The 15,885-nt window shown below is 43.6% G+C and overlaps 1 protein-coding gene across 3 annotated transcripts in view; it reads right to left on the bottom strand.

Annotated features, from left to right (window-relative positions):
- myrf (myelin regulatory factor) overlaps positions 1-15,885 on the bottom strand; it is a 243,668-nt gene that overhangs the window by 35,327 nt on the left and 192,456 nt on the right. For all 3 annotated transcript variants that reach the window (XM_078221259.1, XM_078221257.1, XM_078221258.1), the window contains one exon: positions 1,084-1,284. In XM_078221259.1, coding sequence (XP_078077385.1) covers positions 1,084-1,284 — 201 coding nt within the window. The remainder of the gene's footprint in view (positions 1-1,083; positions 1,285-15,885) is intronic.

The following is a 15,885-nucleotide window of genomic DNA, read 5'->3' as shown; positions in this document are numbered from 1 at the left end:
TAAATATGTGGGGTTACAGGGATAGGGCCTGGGTAGGATGCTCTATCGGAGAGTCGGTGCTGACCTGATGGGCCGGATGGGATTTAATGAAATGTATAACCATAGGCCATGAGGGGCCATAGGCATTTCTCTCTGTTAGAGAGGGACAAGTGGTTATATAGCTTGGCATATACTCCACATCAAACATGGGGGAGGCGTGAAGGCAGGCGAGCATGAACTGTGATAGCTGATATGGGGATTGAATCTGCATTATTCTGCACTATGATCGAGCTAACTGAGTGCAGCCACCCCCCCAGAACAATGTTTTTTCTTTACTTCAGGACCCTCTTGAGAAATTTGATTAAACATACCTTTACTTAAGAAAGGTCTTGAGGTGCCTACCTCTGACCCAGAAGCTCTGCGGTCCAGTCCTGTTCCAGGACTTGACGGCCCTGAAGAATGTGTTCATAATGTGACCAAGAGGTTGAGTATCAACTTGTAAATCCTTCTAACACACATCAATGGCAGGCAGTAAGAACGGAAGAAATTCCTGGTCAGCCCATGTGATGGTAAGAAAGTTGGAGACTCATTCTTATGAAAGTCAGCATGGGGGCACAGTGGTTAGCACTGCTGCCTCACAACGCCAGGGTCCCAGGTTCAATTCTGGTCTCAGGTCAGTGTGTGTGTGGAGTTTGCACATTCTCCCAGTGTCTGCGTGGGTTTCCTCCGGGTGCTCCAGTTTCGTCCCACAGTCCAAAGGTGTGCAGGTTAGGTTGATTGGCCATGGTAAATTGACTAGTGTCAGGGGATTAGCAGGGTAAGTGCATGGAGTTATGGGAATAGGGCCTGGATGGAATTGTGGTCAATGCAGACTCGATGAGCCGAATGGCCTCCTTCTGTACTGTAGGGATTCTATGATTCTAGACTACAACACGCATGTAAATGTGTATGTTGCCACAGCTCAGACTCCCTGAGTGAACTGTAACACACCACCACTTTGATTTACGAAATGGAAATTCCCCTTGACTTTAATTACAACACGGCCTGATGTACCTATTCACCACACGCAGAAACATCCATCAGTGACTGACACCCGCTGCTCACCTCCTGGATGTTCTCCTTTGCCCGAGCATCTGAAGGATGCATTAAAGAGCCCATGACCTTCACGTTGCCATGGACGACCAGCGCTTCGTCGGGACGGTCTGTGTTAATGCCGACTCTGCCATGGTGGAAGACAGTGTCTGGAAGTTGACCACGCTGCCACAAGACATCTGTGTCACTCTCAAACTGTCCAGGGTTCGAAGCCTGTGGAGAATGTGGACAAAGTTAACCTGTTTCTCAGCTAACCTCAAAGCAGCACTCAAAGCTACCCATTTTCCTAAAGATCTGATTGCCTCCTTAGATTTCAGTGGCCCTGGCTCCAGTTAAAATCAGTTGCTTCTATTGCTCAGCTGAATTGTACGATTAACCATATCAACAGAGGGCATTGGGCTTGATCCACCTGCTGATTTTACCTCAGGAAGCATTTGAACTGCTCCAATTCACCTCAGTCCCTCCCGACTTTGGCAGTTCAAAGCAGCCAAGGCCCCTGTTCCTAGTTCTCAGCAAATGACTCTTGTTGGACAGGGCGGATGCAATAGATATCAGGGATTAGACACAGCTATGAGGCCTTCACTGGTCAAATAGCTGCCTTGGCTCAGACATGAAATTAGGGGAGGGGCCAGAGAGCAATCAATGCCCTTGGAAACATAATCAGATAAGATGGGAAAAGGGGTGTGTTAGAACATACCAACCCTTCACCGAATGGTATCGTGAGTGGGCACACTCCAAGATAGACTGTCTCCATCCACAAGAAGCCTGCGGGGGATAACTCCCTCACCCATTGACACATTGCCAATAAGGAACAGACATTTTTGCCCGACTCACACCCACTGATATATGGAATGCACCATTTCAATAACAACAAAAGCACCTTCTATTACCTTATTGCCAACATGGGGTACTTTATTTTCCACTGTGGACCAACAGAGTTTGAACTGTGCCTGTGAGGGCAAGTCTCAGCAGAGAGTTAGGTAAAAGTTGACAGCATTTATTTTTAAGATGTGGAGATGCTGGCGTTGGACTGGGATGGGCACAGTAAGAAGTCTCACAACACCAGGTTAAAGTCCAACAGGTTTATTTGGAATCACGAGCTTTCGGAGCACTGCTCCTTCCTCAGGTGAGTGATTTATTTATTTTTAGACAGACCCATGTAACCACAGTACTGGAAATATTTCATTGAATTGAAAAATAGAATAAGAAGAAAGGGAATCAGGTGGTAATTGAATCTTTAAATACAGCCAAGAGATACAGTCCGTTTAAAAAAAACAATGAATCGTTTCAATGGATCAGAAAACTACAATATGACAATGAGGAGTGTTTTTTTCCCTAAAGACATTACTAAGTGCACGGTGTATACCATCTCAGCAGCTGCCAGGCTGATACCGCTTACTGGTGCAGACTGGGAGGCAGAAGAGAGCAGTCACATTACTGTACACACCTATAGCAGACACTCAATTGGTCAAAGCTCCCAAATCATTCCAAAATTCAAACCGAGCACAGGATACTCCCCAGATTGGGGCACGGGAGAATATTTGGTGCAACAAGCACTCCCTCCCTCTTCCTGCTTTTAAAAATGCACCGACTTTATGATAAAATGCTTCACAATTATTTTTTTAATTTGGGGAAGGAGAGAGTGAGACAAATCAGGTTCCAGATTGATATTATACACCAGCAATGTGCTTAAATGCTGCTTGTGCCAGTTGTTTTCAGTGATAAACAAACAAAAACAAATTGGCCAAACATTCTTTTGTGAATCCATTAAATGTCTAGAAGCCCCTGCTGAGTTTCTTTATGATCACAGAGTCTGGACAAGGTGCCTAATATGTCACAGTCACAGGGCTGGTAGCAACAGCAACACCGGGCTGGCTCACATTCAAAGCTGCAGGATAACACTATTCTGAAGGCATTCTGTTGAAGTTTTATGTGTAAATTGGTTAGAAAGAGAGACATACAAGCACAGCAAGGGGCACACACACATACATGCACACACACACACACACAGGATAGATGACGGTGACAGACGGAAGTTAGGAAAGACTGACAGATAGAAGTTGGTGTTAAGTACATCGGATACAATTGTTTGTTTGACTCAATTCTCTGCTTTCATTTACAACAAAAACAAGAAAGCAGCATCTTGAAAGTTTACCATCCCCCTCAAAGCCACCCATAGCGCTTGATAATTAACCTTCTCTTGCGCTATAAAACTCTATATCTGTGCTAAGAAACTTTCCAGATCCACAACTCGTAAAACATCTATAAATCCTCATCTTTATGAAGCCCTTCAGAAGGCTTTGTGAGTGTGGATGTAGAGCACATGCTGGTTACAATGATGTCACTCTCTGCAGAGGAGCTTGTTTCTATCTGGATTATTTCATTTCAAAAGCAGAATGTGACTTAGAAACATGTTAGGGAATCTATGAAACGATGAAGAATTCTTGTTTTGGTCGAGATGTTTATGCTTGGCCTTTGGCATGCTGATGGATACCGATCCACAAACCGGTCTGTACTTGTACAAATTGTGATGCTACCCAGTAAACAGCTCTTCTGTTTTTTTCACTACATTATGGAAAGTGCGATAAACTCCCGATGCAAATAAATATCTGATTAGGATCAGGATTATGTATTAAGGGAAAATTAAGGAAGAAAGATAGAGTCAACTGTTGTGTAGAACATGGTGTTTCCTGGACTGCTGGAACTATGGAAAGATAATGATAAGGAAAACATGGGTAACGGAGGAATCATTTAGATCATCGGGTTAGATGGCTATTCGGATTCTGGGCTTTTGTGTGATCTATGTTTTTGGGGACAGTGAGAAATGCTTTCAATCCTTAGGAGGTTAAGTGTGTTGGCCAAAGTTCGACATGGCCCCAGATTTTGTAGTCAGTGGCAAAGTGACGCATTCGCTACGGGCCTTTAAGAACGCTGACCACAAAGATTTAGTGATTTCTGTGGCATAGCTTTCCCCTTCCCAGCCATTAACTCCATTCCAGCCCCAGCTATATGGAATTTCAGGCATCCAGCTACAGTGGTGTCATCAATCAGGTTAAACAGCCAATCACATTGAAGAATTCACACAGACAGCAAACCAGGAAATAACAAATAGGTTTTATCATTTTTATGTTTTTACAGCAAGTGATTGGGACTTACGCATGTAATTAAGATAGAAATTTCATAAATGAATTTTTGAAAATAATTTAATCTATGAATTTTAAAATCATGAAATAGAGAAATTTGCCATTCCGCATATATAAAATTAATTTGTTAGGGCCGGATAGATGTTTAGAAATAATTATGGTTCAGTAAACTGTTAAAACCCCAGGGTTTTATAAGACTGATGGAAGAGGTTCACGTCAAGTCAATACTTTCTAATTGATTTCCATCTTCAAGGACTTGAACAGCACACCCTGCTGAGGAGCAACATCTAGGGCAGAAATTTATAGGTACCAGGGTTCCATCCCACCCACCCTCAGGTCAGCAGGGAACATTTGTCTGCAGATTTCCATTGCATTTCCCACAGAATTTCACTAGATACAAGATTCACACCCTCACTCTGGAGGAAGTCCTACCACAGTGAGCTACTGGCCAGTATGATAGCCCAGCAGCTCTGTAATCTCAGCAGCACCACAGGTGGCCTCTACTGGGACTATAGGCAGTTCTCAGGTACCAAGTCCTGGCACCAGGGCGGAGGCAAGTGTGGGAGTCTCATGGTAGGGATGAGAATGGGGGAACTGTGGTGGGGATGAGTGGTGCGAGGGGTGGGGGGTGGTTCTTTATTGGGAGTCCAGTGGCGAAGGAATCAGGCTTGTAAGGGCTTGCGTCATGCTGAGAGGGGGACAGTGAGAGGGGAGTGAACAGGGTGATCTGCTGGGCTACCTTGCCCCCAGCTCCAACTCTGATCTCCTCCTGCTGGCCTCAAAATTGGGTCTGGGCAGAAGCAGCTCTCATGTGGGCATTAATTGACCACTTTAGGGCCTCAATTGGGGCAAGTGTAGGCAGGCGTAGGCCTCATCTGCCCTCCCCCAATCCCCCCACCCCCGCTGTAAAATTGAGGACAGATCTGGAGAGTGTGGGGCGGTTGCAGAAAGGCCACTAAAGCAATTTTATGGCCCCTCCATCTGAAGGGAACACTGAAAACTGCTCCTAGATTTCCATGCTTTCAATGTGCGGACACTATAAGTTACTGTCAGTATCACAAAGTATTGTTGGTGAGTGCCAACCATTTCACTATCATTATGACTGCAAAATCCAGGCTACAGGCCAGGGAAGGAACAGTCATGGCAGGCTGAATGGACTATCTCCATTCTGTGCTTCAATGTGGCTTAATGCACACACTCCACATTGCAGCTAAACCTCTTATGTAATCATCTGGCTGCCCTGTTTAATAATAGAGTAAATTTATTTGGTACTTTCACCCCATTCCTCAGTTGGATCCTCCAGCATCACACATTATCCATAGTCGAGCAGGTGGGACAGAGATCTATCTCACTCTTTGCTAATGTCTTTCTCTAGAGGTGAGAAAGAAGCATGAACACAGCATGAAGCCACACTTCCTCTCACCTGTGGAAAATGTTTGTACTCAATCCAACAGTCCGCCATGTCAGAGCTGGTTGAGGGAGTTTGGGATATGGCAGGCAAAAGCATGTTTTGGCCATTTCAGACTGCTGTGGAATCAAGAATCCCTTTGGAGCATGAGAACGATCCTGTGGGCAGCAGTTGCAGCTGTCAGTTTTAGAGTTTGGAGTTACCCTGCTGTCCTCATTAGAAGCTGGGGCATCAAGAGAAAATTGTGTCTAAAATGGTGGCACGAATTATCTGGCTGTAAACTCATAGAATCCCTACAGTGCAGAAGAAGGTCATTCGGCCCATCGAGTCTGCACCGGCCACAATCCCACCCAGGCCCTATCCCCGTAGCCCCATGTATGTACCCTTGTTAGTCCCCGTGACACTAAGGGGCAATTTAGCATGGCCAATCCACCTAACCCACGCATCTCTGGAGTGGGAGGAAACCGGAGCTCCCGAAGGAAACCCACGCAGACACAGGGAGAACATGTAAACTCCACACAGACAGTGACCCAAAGCCGGAATCGAACTCGAGTCCCTGGTGCCATGAGGCAGCAGTGCTAACCACTGTGCCACCGTGCCGCCCATGCTATGGAGTCCTACCCTGATACCGCAGCCAAACAGCAAGGGAGATTGAAATAGAGACCATTTCTAAAATTTTGTACAATGCAGGGGGACCATGGGTTGTCAGTTCAGGGACTTGTCCCACAGTAGGCCACTAATTATATCAATTTGACTTCAGCCACTTGAAGATCTTGACCACATAGAAGAGGGAAGATCAACAAAAGCATTAACATGGACCTTGGTGGTTGCTTTTAGAGTGCTGTCAGGGAAATTACAACTTGACTTGAGTCAACAATATCAGAAACATCCAATCAGAGGACAGCATGATAAAAATAACATTAAGAAGTTTAAGATGCAGGTTGGAGAACATTCTCCTATTTTTGACAATATAAGGCTTGAAGTGATTCTGCAGTTCTAAAGGGTCGACTAAGTCTTGATTAAGCTTCCCGGCTACCTGACGAATTTGGTTTAATGGTTTACTTGTTGAAAGTGCATCCAGATAGTTGGCTGTTTTTCAGTGCAATGCTGAGTTGGAATAAGGGTTAGACATGCAATCCATGTGGAAACTGACAGCCTCGGAAAATGGTGCGAGGGCTGTTGCAGTATCAGTTAAGCTGGCATTAGGGAGCTCAACAAGGATAAGGTGAGGCTTCAGCATCATTGTAGTGAGAAGCCATTTCCTATTGACAGAAGCGGATGATAAATAGAGTTCAGTCTGAGCTGCTCTGTATTCCTATCTGTACTAATGCTGGAATCTCAAATAGTGACGCCATTTCTTTCAGCAGTTTCAGTCATTTTCAGACCATAGTTTCACAGCTAGCTTCTGACCAATGACTATTTCTACAAACTTGGAATACGGGATTGAATATATTAATTAGTGTTGGGTGGGATTCTCCGGCCACACTCACCCCAAAACCGGAGAATTCTGCCCAAGGTCAATGGACCTTTGCGTAATCCGTTCCCCACCTGCTACGATTCCCGTGACAGGAGGGATGGGAGAATTTCCGCATTATTTGGATAAATAATTACAGGCTGCCTTCCTCTTCACCCTCGGCGTTTAGTATCTGATCTAATTCATTCTTTCCCAGGATTTGACAACTGTGTGCAACCCTTTACCTCCCTGAATGCTTTCTTCTTTGTATAATCTACAAGCTTTTCAAACCAAACCTAGTTTCATCTAATCTCTACTTTCTTATTTCCCTTACCTTCCATGCTACTCTTTTAGATTTTGCCCATTTACACACAATATTGGGATTTCTCCTTCACTGGGCTTCTCTGAAAACAAAGACCTTCAACATCGTTGGACTAATAAATCAACTATAAAGAATGATTTGCATGTACATTGAGCCTTATCACCTCCTTCAGAAATGTCCTAACCTACACGGAAATAATTGCATTGTGTGGTTGCTTTTGTTCTGGAGGTATAAGCGATGGCCCATTTTCACACAGTAAGGTCACACAACACCACAGTGGGATGATGCCAATATTAGATAGTGTTGGTCAGGGATGGAATGTTGGTCAGGTTTTTCCATCAATGGGAAAGAAATTAGGAAAAATGTAAAAAAAACGATCAAAAGATGATTGAAATAGTCAACATGATCTTCCGCTGCCAGGAGTGGCAGTAGACACTTAGTCCACCTGGCATCCCTCAGAAACAACATCCTAGATATTGAGTAACATTCTGCAGGATGCCTCCATGACAAGCCAATATTTAAATTAAATTTCAGCCTCGTTTGAGTCTTTACCTCCCATGCCACTGCCCCCCACCTCAGAAAATAACATTCTATAACAGCTAGACTTTTAATTTGCTCTTTTACACAGGGCAACCAGCAGTAAAAAGTCTAGGCTTGTGCATCTTTTGCAATTTGAATTTAAAATTTATTTACTATCACAAGTAGGCTTACATTAACACCGCAATGAAATTACTGTGAAAATCCCCGAGTCGCCACACTTCGATGCCTGTTCGGGTACACTGAGGGAGAATTTAGCATGGCCAATGCCCGTCTTTCGGACTGTGGGAGGAAACCAGGGCACCCGGAGGAAACCCCCGGAGGAGACCCAAGCCTGGAATTGAACCCGTGTCCCTGGCGCTGTGAAGCAGCAGTGTTAATCACTGTGCAGCACAAGAACGATAGATTTCCACATCAGGCACAATCCCTATGGTCCACAGGGCAGAATGTGAATCAAGTCCACCCAGTGTCACTGACACTGTCCGAATTTCTAATATTTTAATCTTTTGGGCAATCTCCAAGCATCAGAGAGATCTCTGATTGGCAGCGCACCCTGTGGTGTGTATGTGAAATAATCTACAGCTACTGGATTTAAGGACCAGCAGTAAGTTACAGAGGCTGGCATGACCAGAACTGATTTTGTTGGAAGCGGAAAAAAACTTTGCATGCGGTCAGAAGAAAGGCCCTGAGCATCACATTCCTTGAGGCAGATCAGGGAGGACATGGTCAACAAAAACATTAGGCACAGGGAGAGCTGCCCAAGGGTATTGAAAATAGATGAAAAGTTCAAAATCAGCCACCCCATAGATACTTACTCAGCGAGTGGGGAAAAACAATGACCACAGCAGATTAGACTGAACCCCTTGTTGCCTCGGGTGATTTTCATTGTCTCTTGGTAAAACAACACTGTGTAAAGTGCAAAATACAAACACAGTTTTGGAATCCCCAAATGACTATATTGTAGGGAATATCCAAACTAATCTATGCATCTGAGAGGTTCAATTATTGCTCCAGTATTCAGTTCATGTCCTGAGAAGTATTCAGGTGTAATCATCCCTGGCTGCAGAGAATAGCTTTGATGTCCCAAAAACCAATCTGAGGCTTTCCATTAAGGGTGAGGGAGTGCTGACAAAATGGTTACCTTCAAATGAAAGCAGGCGGCATCTCCCATGGAAGCAAGAGTTCATTTGCATGATACGGTTACAAACAACCTGGTTATAACCAGCTGTACATTGAGAAATTGGAACTATTTACTGTTAATCTAGGTAGTGTCACTGAGCAAAAAAATAGTTCTCAACTAAAAACATAAAGCGGGTCAGAAATCCACTTTGAACTGAATCAATGTTGATGTTGAACTCTTTACATTCTCTTCCTCATTATGCCAAGTGCCTAGAAACGTGAGCACTTATTTAATCTCTATAGACAAAAAAATGGTGTAAATAAAGCACAAATGATGATAACCCAAGCGGGAATGCCTTCAATACTATGGCTGGAATTTTACCACCTCACCCGCCACGGGAATCGGAGTGGGAGAGGGGGGGACCATGGGAAGGTCCATTGACCTCGGGCAAGATCTTATGGTTTTGGGAGAAGCGAAGCCATAAAATCCCGCCTTATTTCTTTTTCTTAAATTATTACAGAGAAAGCCAAGCGAAAAAGCCAAGGTGTGGCAGCATGGTGGCACAGTGGTTAGCACTGCTGCCTCACAGCGCCAGCGACACGGGTTCAATTCCGGCCTTGGGTGATTGTCTGTGTGGAGGTTGCACGTTCTCCCAGTGTCTGCTTGGGTTACCTCCAGGTGCTCCAGTTTCCTTCCACAGTCTAAATTTGTGCAGATTAGGTGGATTGGCCATGATAAATTGCCCCGGAATATATAGGTTAGATGGATTAGCCATGGCAAATGCTATGGGTATTGTATTGGGTATAGGGCGAGCGGGGGGGAGGGGGGGCGAAGATGCTGAGTCGATGCAGACACGATAGGCTGAAGGGCCTCCTTCTTTGATTCCAAGGCAGGAAGTTACCAGGTCTGCGAAGAGTAGAAGAGACAATGAGGGAAGTCAGAATGTAGTAAAGTGACAGTAAGGTTGGGTTTTAAAAGCCTCTGGAAGATTGGGGGATATGAGGTATTTCACAATTTCAAGGTTCTAAATGGATGAGTCAGGATTGGTGACAGTGTGATGAGTCTTCATTTCCAAACACCGAGGGAGCAGGTAGAAATTTTATTTGAAGTTTAAGATGACCAAGAAAGGAAAGTTGGAGCACACTGATTGTATAATACCGATGCAACGGTCAAAGAAATGCCAGACAGAGATGAGTTTGATTATGGAGATGAGGGAAGTGACAGCGTAAGATCTATGGATGTTGTCAAAGGGCATCATCATATGCTTAACACTCATGGTTAATCTGGAGCAGAATCTTGCATTTTAGGAGATAAAAAGACCTCCTGTGAAACAGGAGAGAGCCAAGCCAAGAGTCAGAAAGATCTGTATTACTGCAGAGAGAGAAAAGTCTTTATTGCCAAGTCCCACTGCTACCGTCTTACTCTTTCCAAACATTTATCTAAACTTCATTTCCTTTCCCAAACATGGTGTCCTGTTCAGGAAATGTAGATCCAGAGAGATTTCCTACACAAGTTCGAAAGTGTGAACAGGAAATCTGCACAGTAGCTGCGGCCCAATTCTACTGACAGGGGACCGACCTTGCTCTATTTCCAGACTGAAAGGGTATCCCTCCTCCTCAGACAGCTGGTAATTATTAACAGCAATAACTTGTCAGTGACTTTTAAAAAAGCCAAGAACACCAATGTTTACATATTGTTTAGGGTTTTTTAAGGACTCTCTTTTGGCTGCCACCATCCCATCAATCTACTCGCACTGGAGCTGATTCAAGAGACTGAGCTACTGTAAGTACAATCTGTCACTCTATTGGCAGCAGTACAATATAATCTTTTGCCATTTATGACGCTCCCTACTTGAATCATATATGTGTCTCTAGGATTTAAGCCTCTCAGCATCATCTGAGCTTTCTCTTCTTCATTTCCCACTTTCTTTCCTGGTGACAGATTTTTCCCATTCTCGCACCTGAATCCCTGGGTGCCATACCGAAAAGTGGGAAGAATCACTTCATCAGCCACAACGGAATCCGCCCAATTCCACATCCAGTTAAATGACCAAATGGGAAAATCAGGCAGTTTCCCATGTGTGCAATCCTGGGCACGTGATTTTCCTCCATGTGCTGTGTCCAAGCGGTTTAATGTGTCGACACTGGAACTGAAAAGTTTTCCTCAAAAACTGCTCGTTGGATCTGGTCCATGGATGAATTTGCACTTTGCCATATCACCCAGGTGTGGTTATTCTTACTGTTTGAGTCTAGATAGTTAGAGTCATCAGAGAATCAACTTTGGGAGGTATTGCAGCTAAACCAGTCCTATCCTTACTCGATGTTCATACATTTGCACTTTGCAGCACATCTGACAGATTCTCCCTCGTCCTTTCCCTCTATTGCAGCCTCAAGTCAGGTCAGCTAACTCACCACAGAGAAAAAGATTTTGTGATGTTAATGGTTCAGCCACACAAGAGGGTAGGCAACAACCTGCTTCTGGATCTCTGGCCGTACAATTATCCATGACAACAGTACAGATTCCTTCATACCCTTCATTTCCAAATCACACTCAGTGAAAAGTGCTCCCTGCTGTGTCTGCGATTGCACACATAAACATGAGAGAGTTAGAAGCAGATAAGCCTTATAGCATCAACAGCCAGTGGACCACACTGTCAGGGCCAACTCAAATCTCAGGTATTTTAATTCTCGATCCCTCATGGTACAATAGCCCAATTTCACATGTGCAACTAGTGACACGACTCAAGAAGAAATCAGACTAATTTAGAACAGATTGACTGGAGATGGACCCTTTATAGTAATTCTTACGGTTTTTGGAAAGAGATTGAAGGACTTGTGCAACTGTTCAAAACAGTGTTTTGAAATTACCAAAATCCATGGGCCTACGGATTGAGAGCATGAATCACAGCAACACACACACAAAGAGAGTCAAGAGAGGTAAAATCCAGAAAAGAAAAATGGCTGAATAAAGGAGAAAAAGAGAGATGCGGAGATGGATAGACGGAGAGAGAAAGCTCTGAGAGCTAGAATCATAAAATCATAGAATCCTACAGTGCAGAAGGAGTCTGCACCAACTACAATCCCACCCAAGCCCTATCCACATAACCCACATTTATCCTATCCAGTCCCCTGACACGAAGGAGCAATTAGCATTGCTAATCCACCTAACCCGCACATCTTTGGACTGTGAGAGGAAACCGGAGCACCCGGAGGAAACCCACATAGACACAGGGAGAATGTGCAACTCCACACAGACAACGACCCAAGCCGGGAATCGAATCCGGGTCCCTGGCGCTGTGAGGCAGCAGTGCTAACCACTGTGGCACCGCGCCGCCCTGAAGCTAAAAATACATGGAAAGGAAAATGGGGAGTAAACTGGAGTGAAATGGAGATGGATAAAACAATATGGAAAGATATAGAAAGACACAACCAGACAAATAGAAAGGCAGAAGAGAAAAAGAAAAAGAGGGACAGAGTGAAATAGATGGGAGAGAATAGACAGGTAGAGTTAAGTAAAGGAACGGTGAGAAAGGAAAGAAACAGGAGAAAGCAAAATAAAGGAGAGTAAGACATAAAAGAGACAACACATGAACACAAAAGAGGTGAGAGAGTGAGAATATGAAGGAAGGATCACAGAGAAAGGGAGACCGAGAAACAGAGAAGAGAAATTGAGGATAGAGAAAAAAATCAGAGCGTGTGGCAGGAAAGACTGAGATACAGAACACAGAGAACGAAAGAGGAGTCAGTGATAAAGAGACGAGAGAGAAAGCATGAGAGAGACAGAGGGAAAGCAACAAAAGTGAGAGAAAAGAAAATAGCAGTGAGGGATAGAATGAGGGAATGGGGAGAGAGGAGAGGACAAAGCTCGAGAGAGTGGGATTAAAAAATGATGAGGGAGAGAGAGTTAGGAAGAAAGCACAATGAGGGGAAAAATGAAAGGGCAGCGAGAGAGTTAGTCAGAGACTGAGCTAGATGGGGACTGGAGAAAGAGAGTTAGGAAAGTGAGGGTGGAACAAGGAGTGGGAAAACGGAGATCAGGAATGGCAGAAAGACAAAGAGAAAGCAAATTGAAGGACAGTCAGACTACTAAAGCCCACTGAAGCTTTATATTTCTGCTGTTGTTCTGTTACAGAGAAAAACCCTTGTCTTGGGAGAGATATATTCCTTGTATTAAGACTAGCTCCGTCACCAATGCCACTTGTCATGTTCTCAAGTTTTGATGCATCTACTATGGTATGCATGAACGTTACTAGATTTACAACACATTATAGGTGCCAGTGAGGTATCAGGTTTTATTGAGTGAGTATTGTTAAGCAGCTGTATCAAAAAATGCACAAGTTATATGGTACCAGAAGGGAGTGAATTGTCAGATTCTCACAGGGGCTGTACAATAACTTTGAACAAAATGCCTTCAGTGCAGTGTTAACCGATACAGTGGAGCCTGTTTATTATCATACCTCTATATTCCATCACATATAAATTGTTCCAGAACATGAAACCATTGCTGTCATATTATCACAGAATCATTGAATCAGACATTTTTTGCTTTCAGCTGCTCAGTTAGCCATATTGGTGTAATGCCCTCTATTGTCTGATCTTTTCACCCATTCTCTGACAGGCACATGGAAATCGCCTGCTTTGCTCACCTGTTAAGCAATATGTCTGGCCCCTCAGTTCTGAAACTTACCTCCTTCCTGTACAGCTCTCTTTAGTTACTGATAATAAAGGGCTCCACTGTACCTACGCTCTGAAATAGTCTCCTGTATGAGTGTTTTAGCATTAAAATGTCTCACCTGTGCCGTGTTCTGTGAATGAAGAACAGAGGAATCAGAGACAGCTGCAGATGACACTCTACACACAGTCAATAATAATCTAGAACTAGCAACTATCCCTTATTACTATCCACACATTATCTGCCACCCCATCTATTGCTGGTAATAATTGCACTTATGAAATATTAGTAATTTCATTACTGATAATGATCCAGTGTTTGTAATAATAGTAATAGTGCGTTATTGCTACAAACCCATCGTTAATAACCACCCATTGCTGGTAATAAATTGTTAGTAGCTCTTCTGTGTCACCCAATCATCCAATGTTACTAAAATTTTTAAATAGCTCCAGTTGTTAACAATTTGTTGGTAGCAATTACCCATTTTTAGTAACAATCCAATGCTAGTAACTATCTAGGAACTTAATGATGACCAATTGTTAAGTATCCATTGCGAATAATAATTGAGTTTTAGTGATAATCCGAACTTTTCATTAATTCTTTGTACAACGGATCGTTTTTGTTTAATTTCCAGTTACTTTTGCAATTCCATTTTATTTTTCAGCTGATTTTTTTTACAATGTATTTGTTCCAGTAATTGAAAATTCAGTCATACAAAATGATATCTCACATTGCTTTTAGGTAACAACATGCTTTGCGTACAGGAATGTAATGTCCACCCAATTCTGAATCAATTTGGACAGTGTTCAATGCACTTTATTAAGAGCAGTCAGCCCGCCAGAGGGAGGATCTGTGTCAATGACATAAACTTCACCCGTAGCATCCAATCCCATTTTAGGTCATTCCCTTGCTCCCATCCTCCATCCCCGTCCTTTCTCAGCACCGCAGCAGCCAGTGGACAATAGTGGCTCTCAAAGAGACCATTTGGGTGAGCCACCAGCACCAAACTCTATATACGTCTGCTCTCCAGACTCATTGAAAGGAGTAAAAATGAGGTTGAGTCAGTGAAACCCGATGGGACACCATAATCTTAGACGTGGAGAGCAAACTCATTAAACACTGTTGGGCTAAGTTTATTCCATTCTGTGTGGGAGTTATGAAGACTCCATATCTACCACTTAAATAAACCAGACACAATCAAGTCACCATATCCTGTGCATGATAGAAATAGTCCTGGTAGCTGATCATTCATTCTTGTCTGTTGATGTATAACTTGTGAGTGACTTACTGTTAGCTCCTGAATGTGTTAGGTACTGGGCAAAAATGCAACAAATTCATTCACTCCTGTCTTATTTACAGGGTGCGCTTTGGTGCCATTTTCTATATACAGTGCACACCAGCTAAAAGAAAGCTATTCACTCCCATCTGATACTGCACTCCTCGAGTGCATCTTGAAGTCCACTCCCGCCAAATACTCGGTAGGCTGGAGAAGGTGTATGTGCTTAGGTGGTTATATTGGAGAGCAGCACATGGCATTTTCTTAATGAAGGAATCAGCAGTGATTTGTCTAGACCTAAGACAAATGCAGCAATTAAACATAGGAGAAAATGGCCAGCATGCATTGTAGGAGTATTGTCTATAAAAAGGGGTTTATTCCTCCTGCCCCTGTCAACTTCTACATGTGTAAACAAAGGAGGGGAGTGGGGCAATTGAAATTGTAGATATGATCTCCACTAGTGGCTCAGTATATTAAACACCTCTTGCTTTAGTACTGAGCAGGACAGCAGGAATGTCACACGTTCCAAACCACATTGTTCTCAAATGCCCGATCTCAACCAGGGCAACAGCGACGGTGATTAAACCTCAATATGTCCAGATTAGGGAGGGGAAAAGAGCACCTGGGTCCTTTCTCAATGGATATCTGATGTGTTTTTCTGGAAAATACCTCTATGTGGGAATCAAGTGTGGACAGAACAGCCTTGGATAAAATGCTTCTTACAGTAAAAGAGCCTGTCGGTAATCTCTGCCCTCACTCATGCAAAACCTGACCTTCAGGTGAAGTATCAGAGAGCTATTGATACTGTAAGATCAGCAAGAAGGCACAACCTGCTGCTAACATGATCACGGGAAGCCATACCTCAATAGTCTTACACATACTGT

This window comes from Mustelus asterias, chromosome 9 (genome assembly GCF_964213995.1).
Source record: "Mustelus asterias chromosome 9, sMusAst1.hap1.1, whole genome shotgun sequence".
NCBI classification, from domain to species: Eukaryota; Metazoa; Chordata; class Chondrichthyes; order Carcharhiniformes; family Triakidae; genus Mustelus; species Mustelus asterias.
Note: the sequence above shows the minus strand (reverse complement) of the source record. Positions and strands in the feature narration are given on the sequence as shown.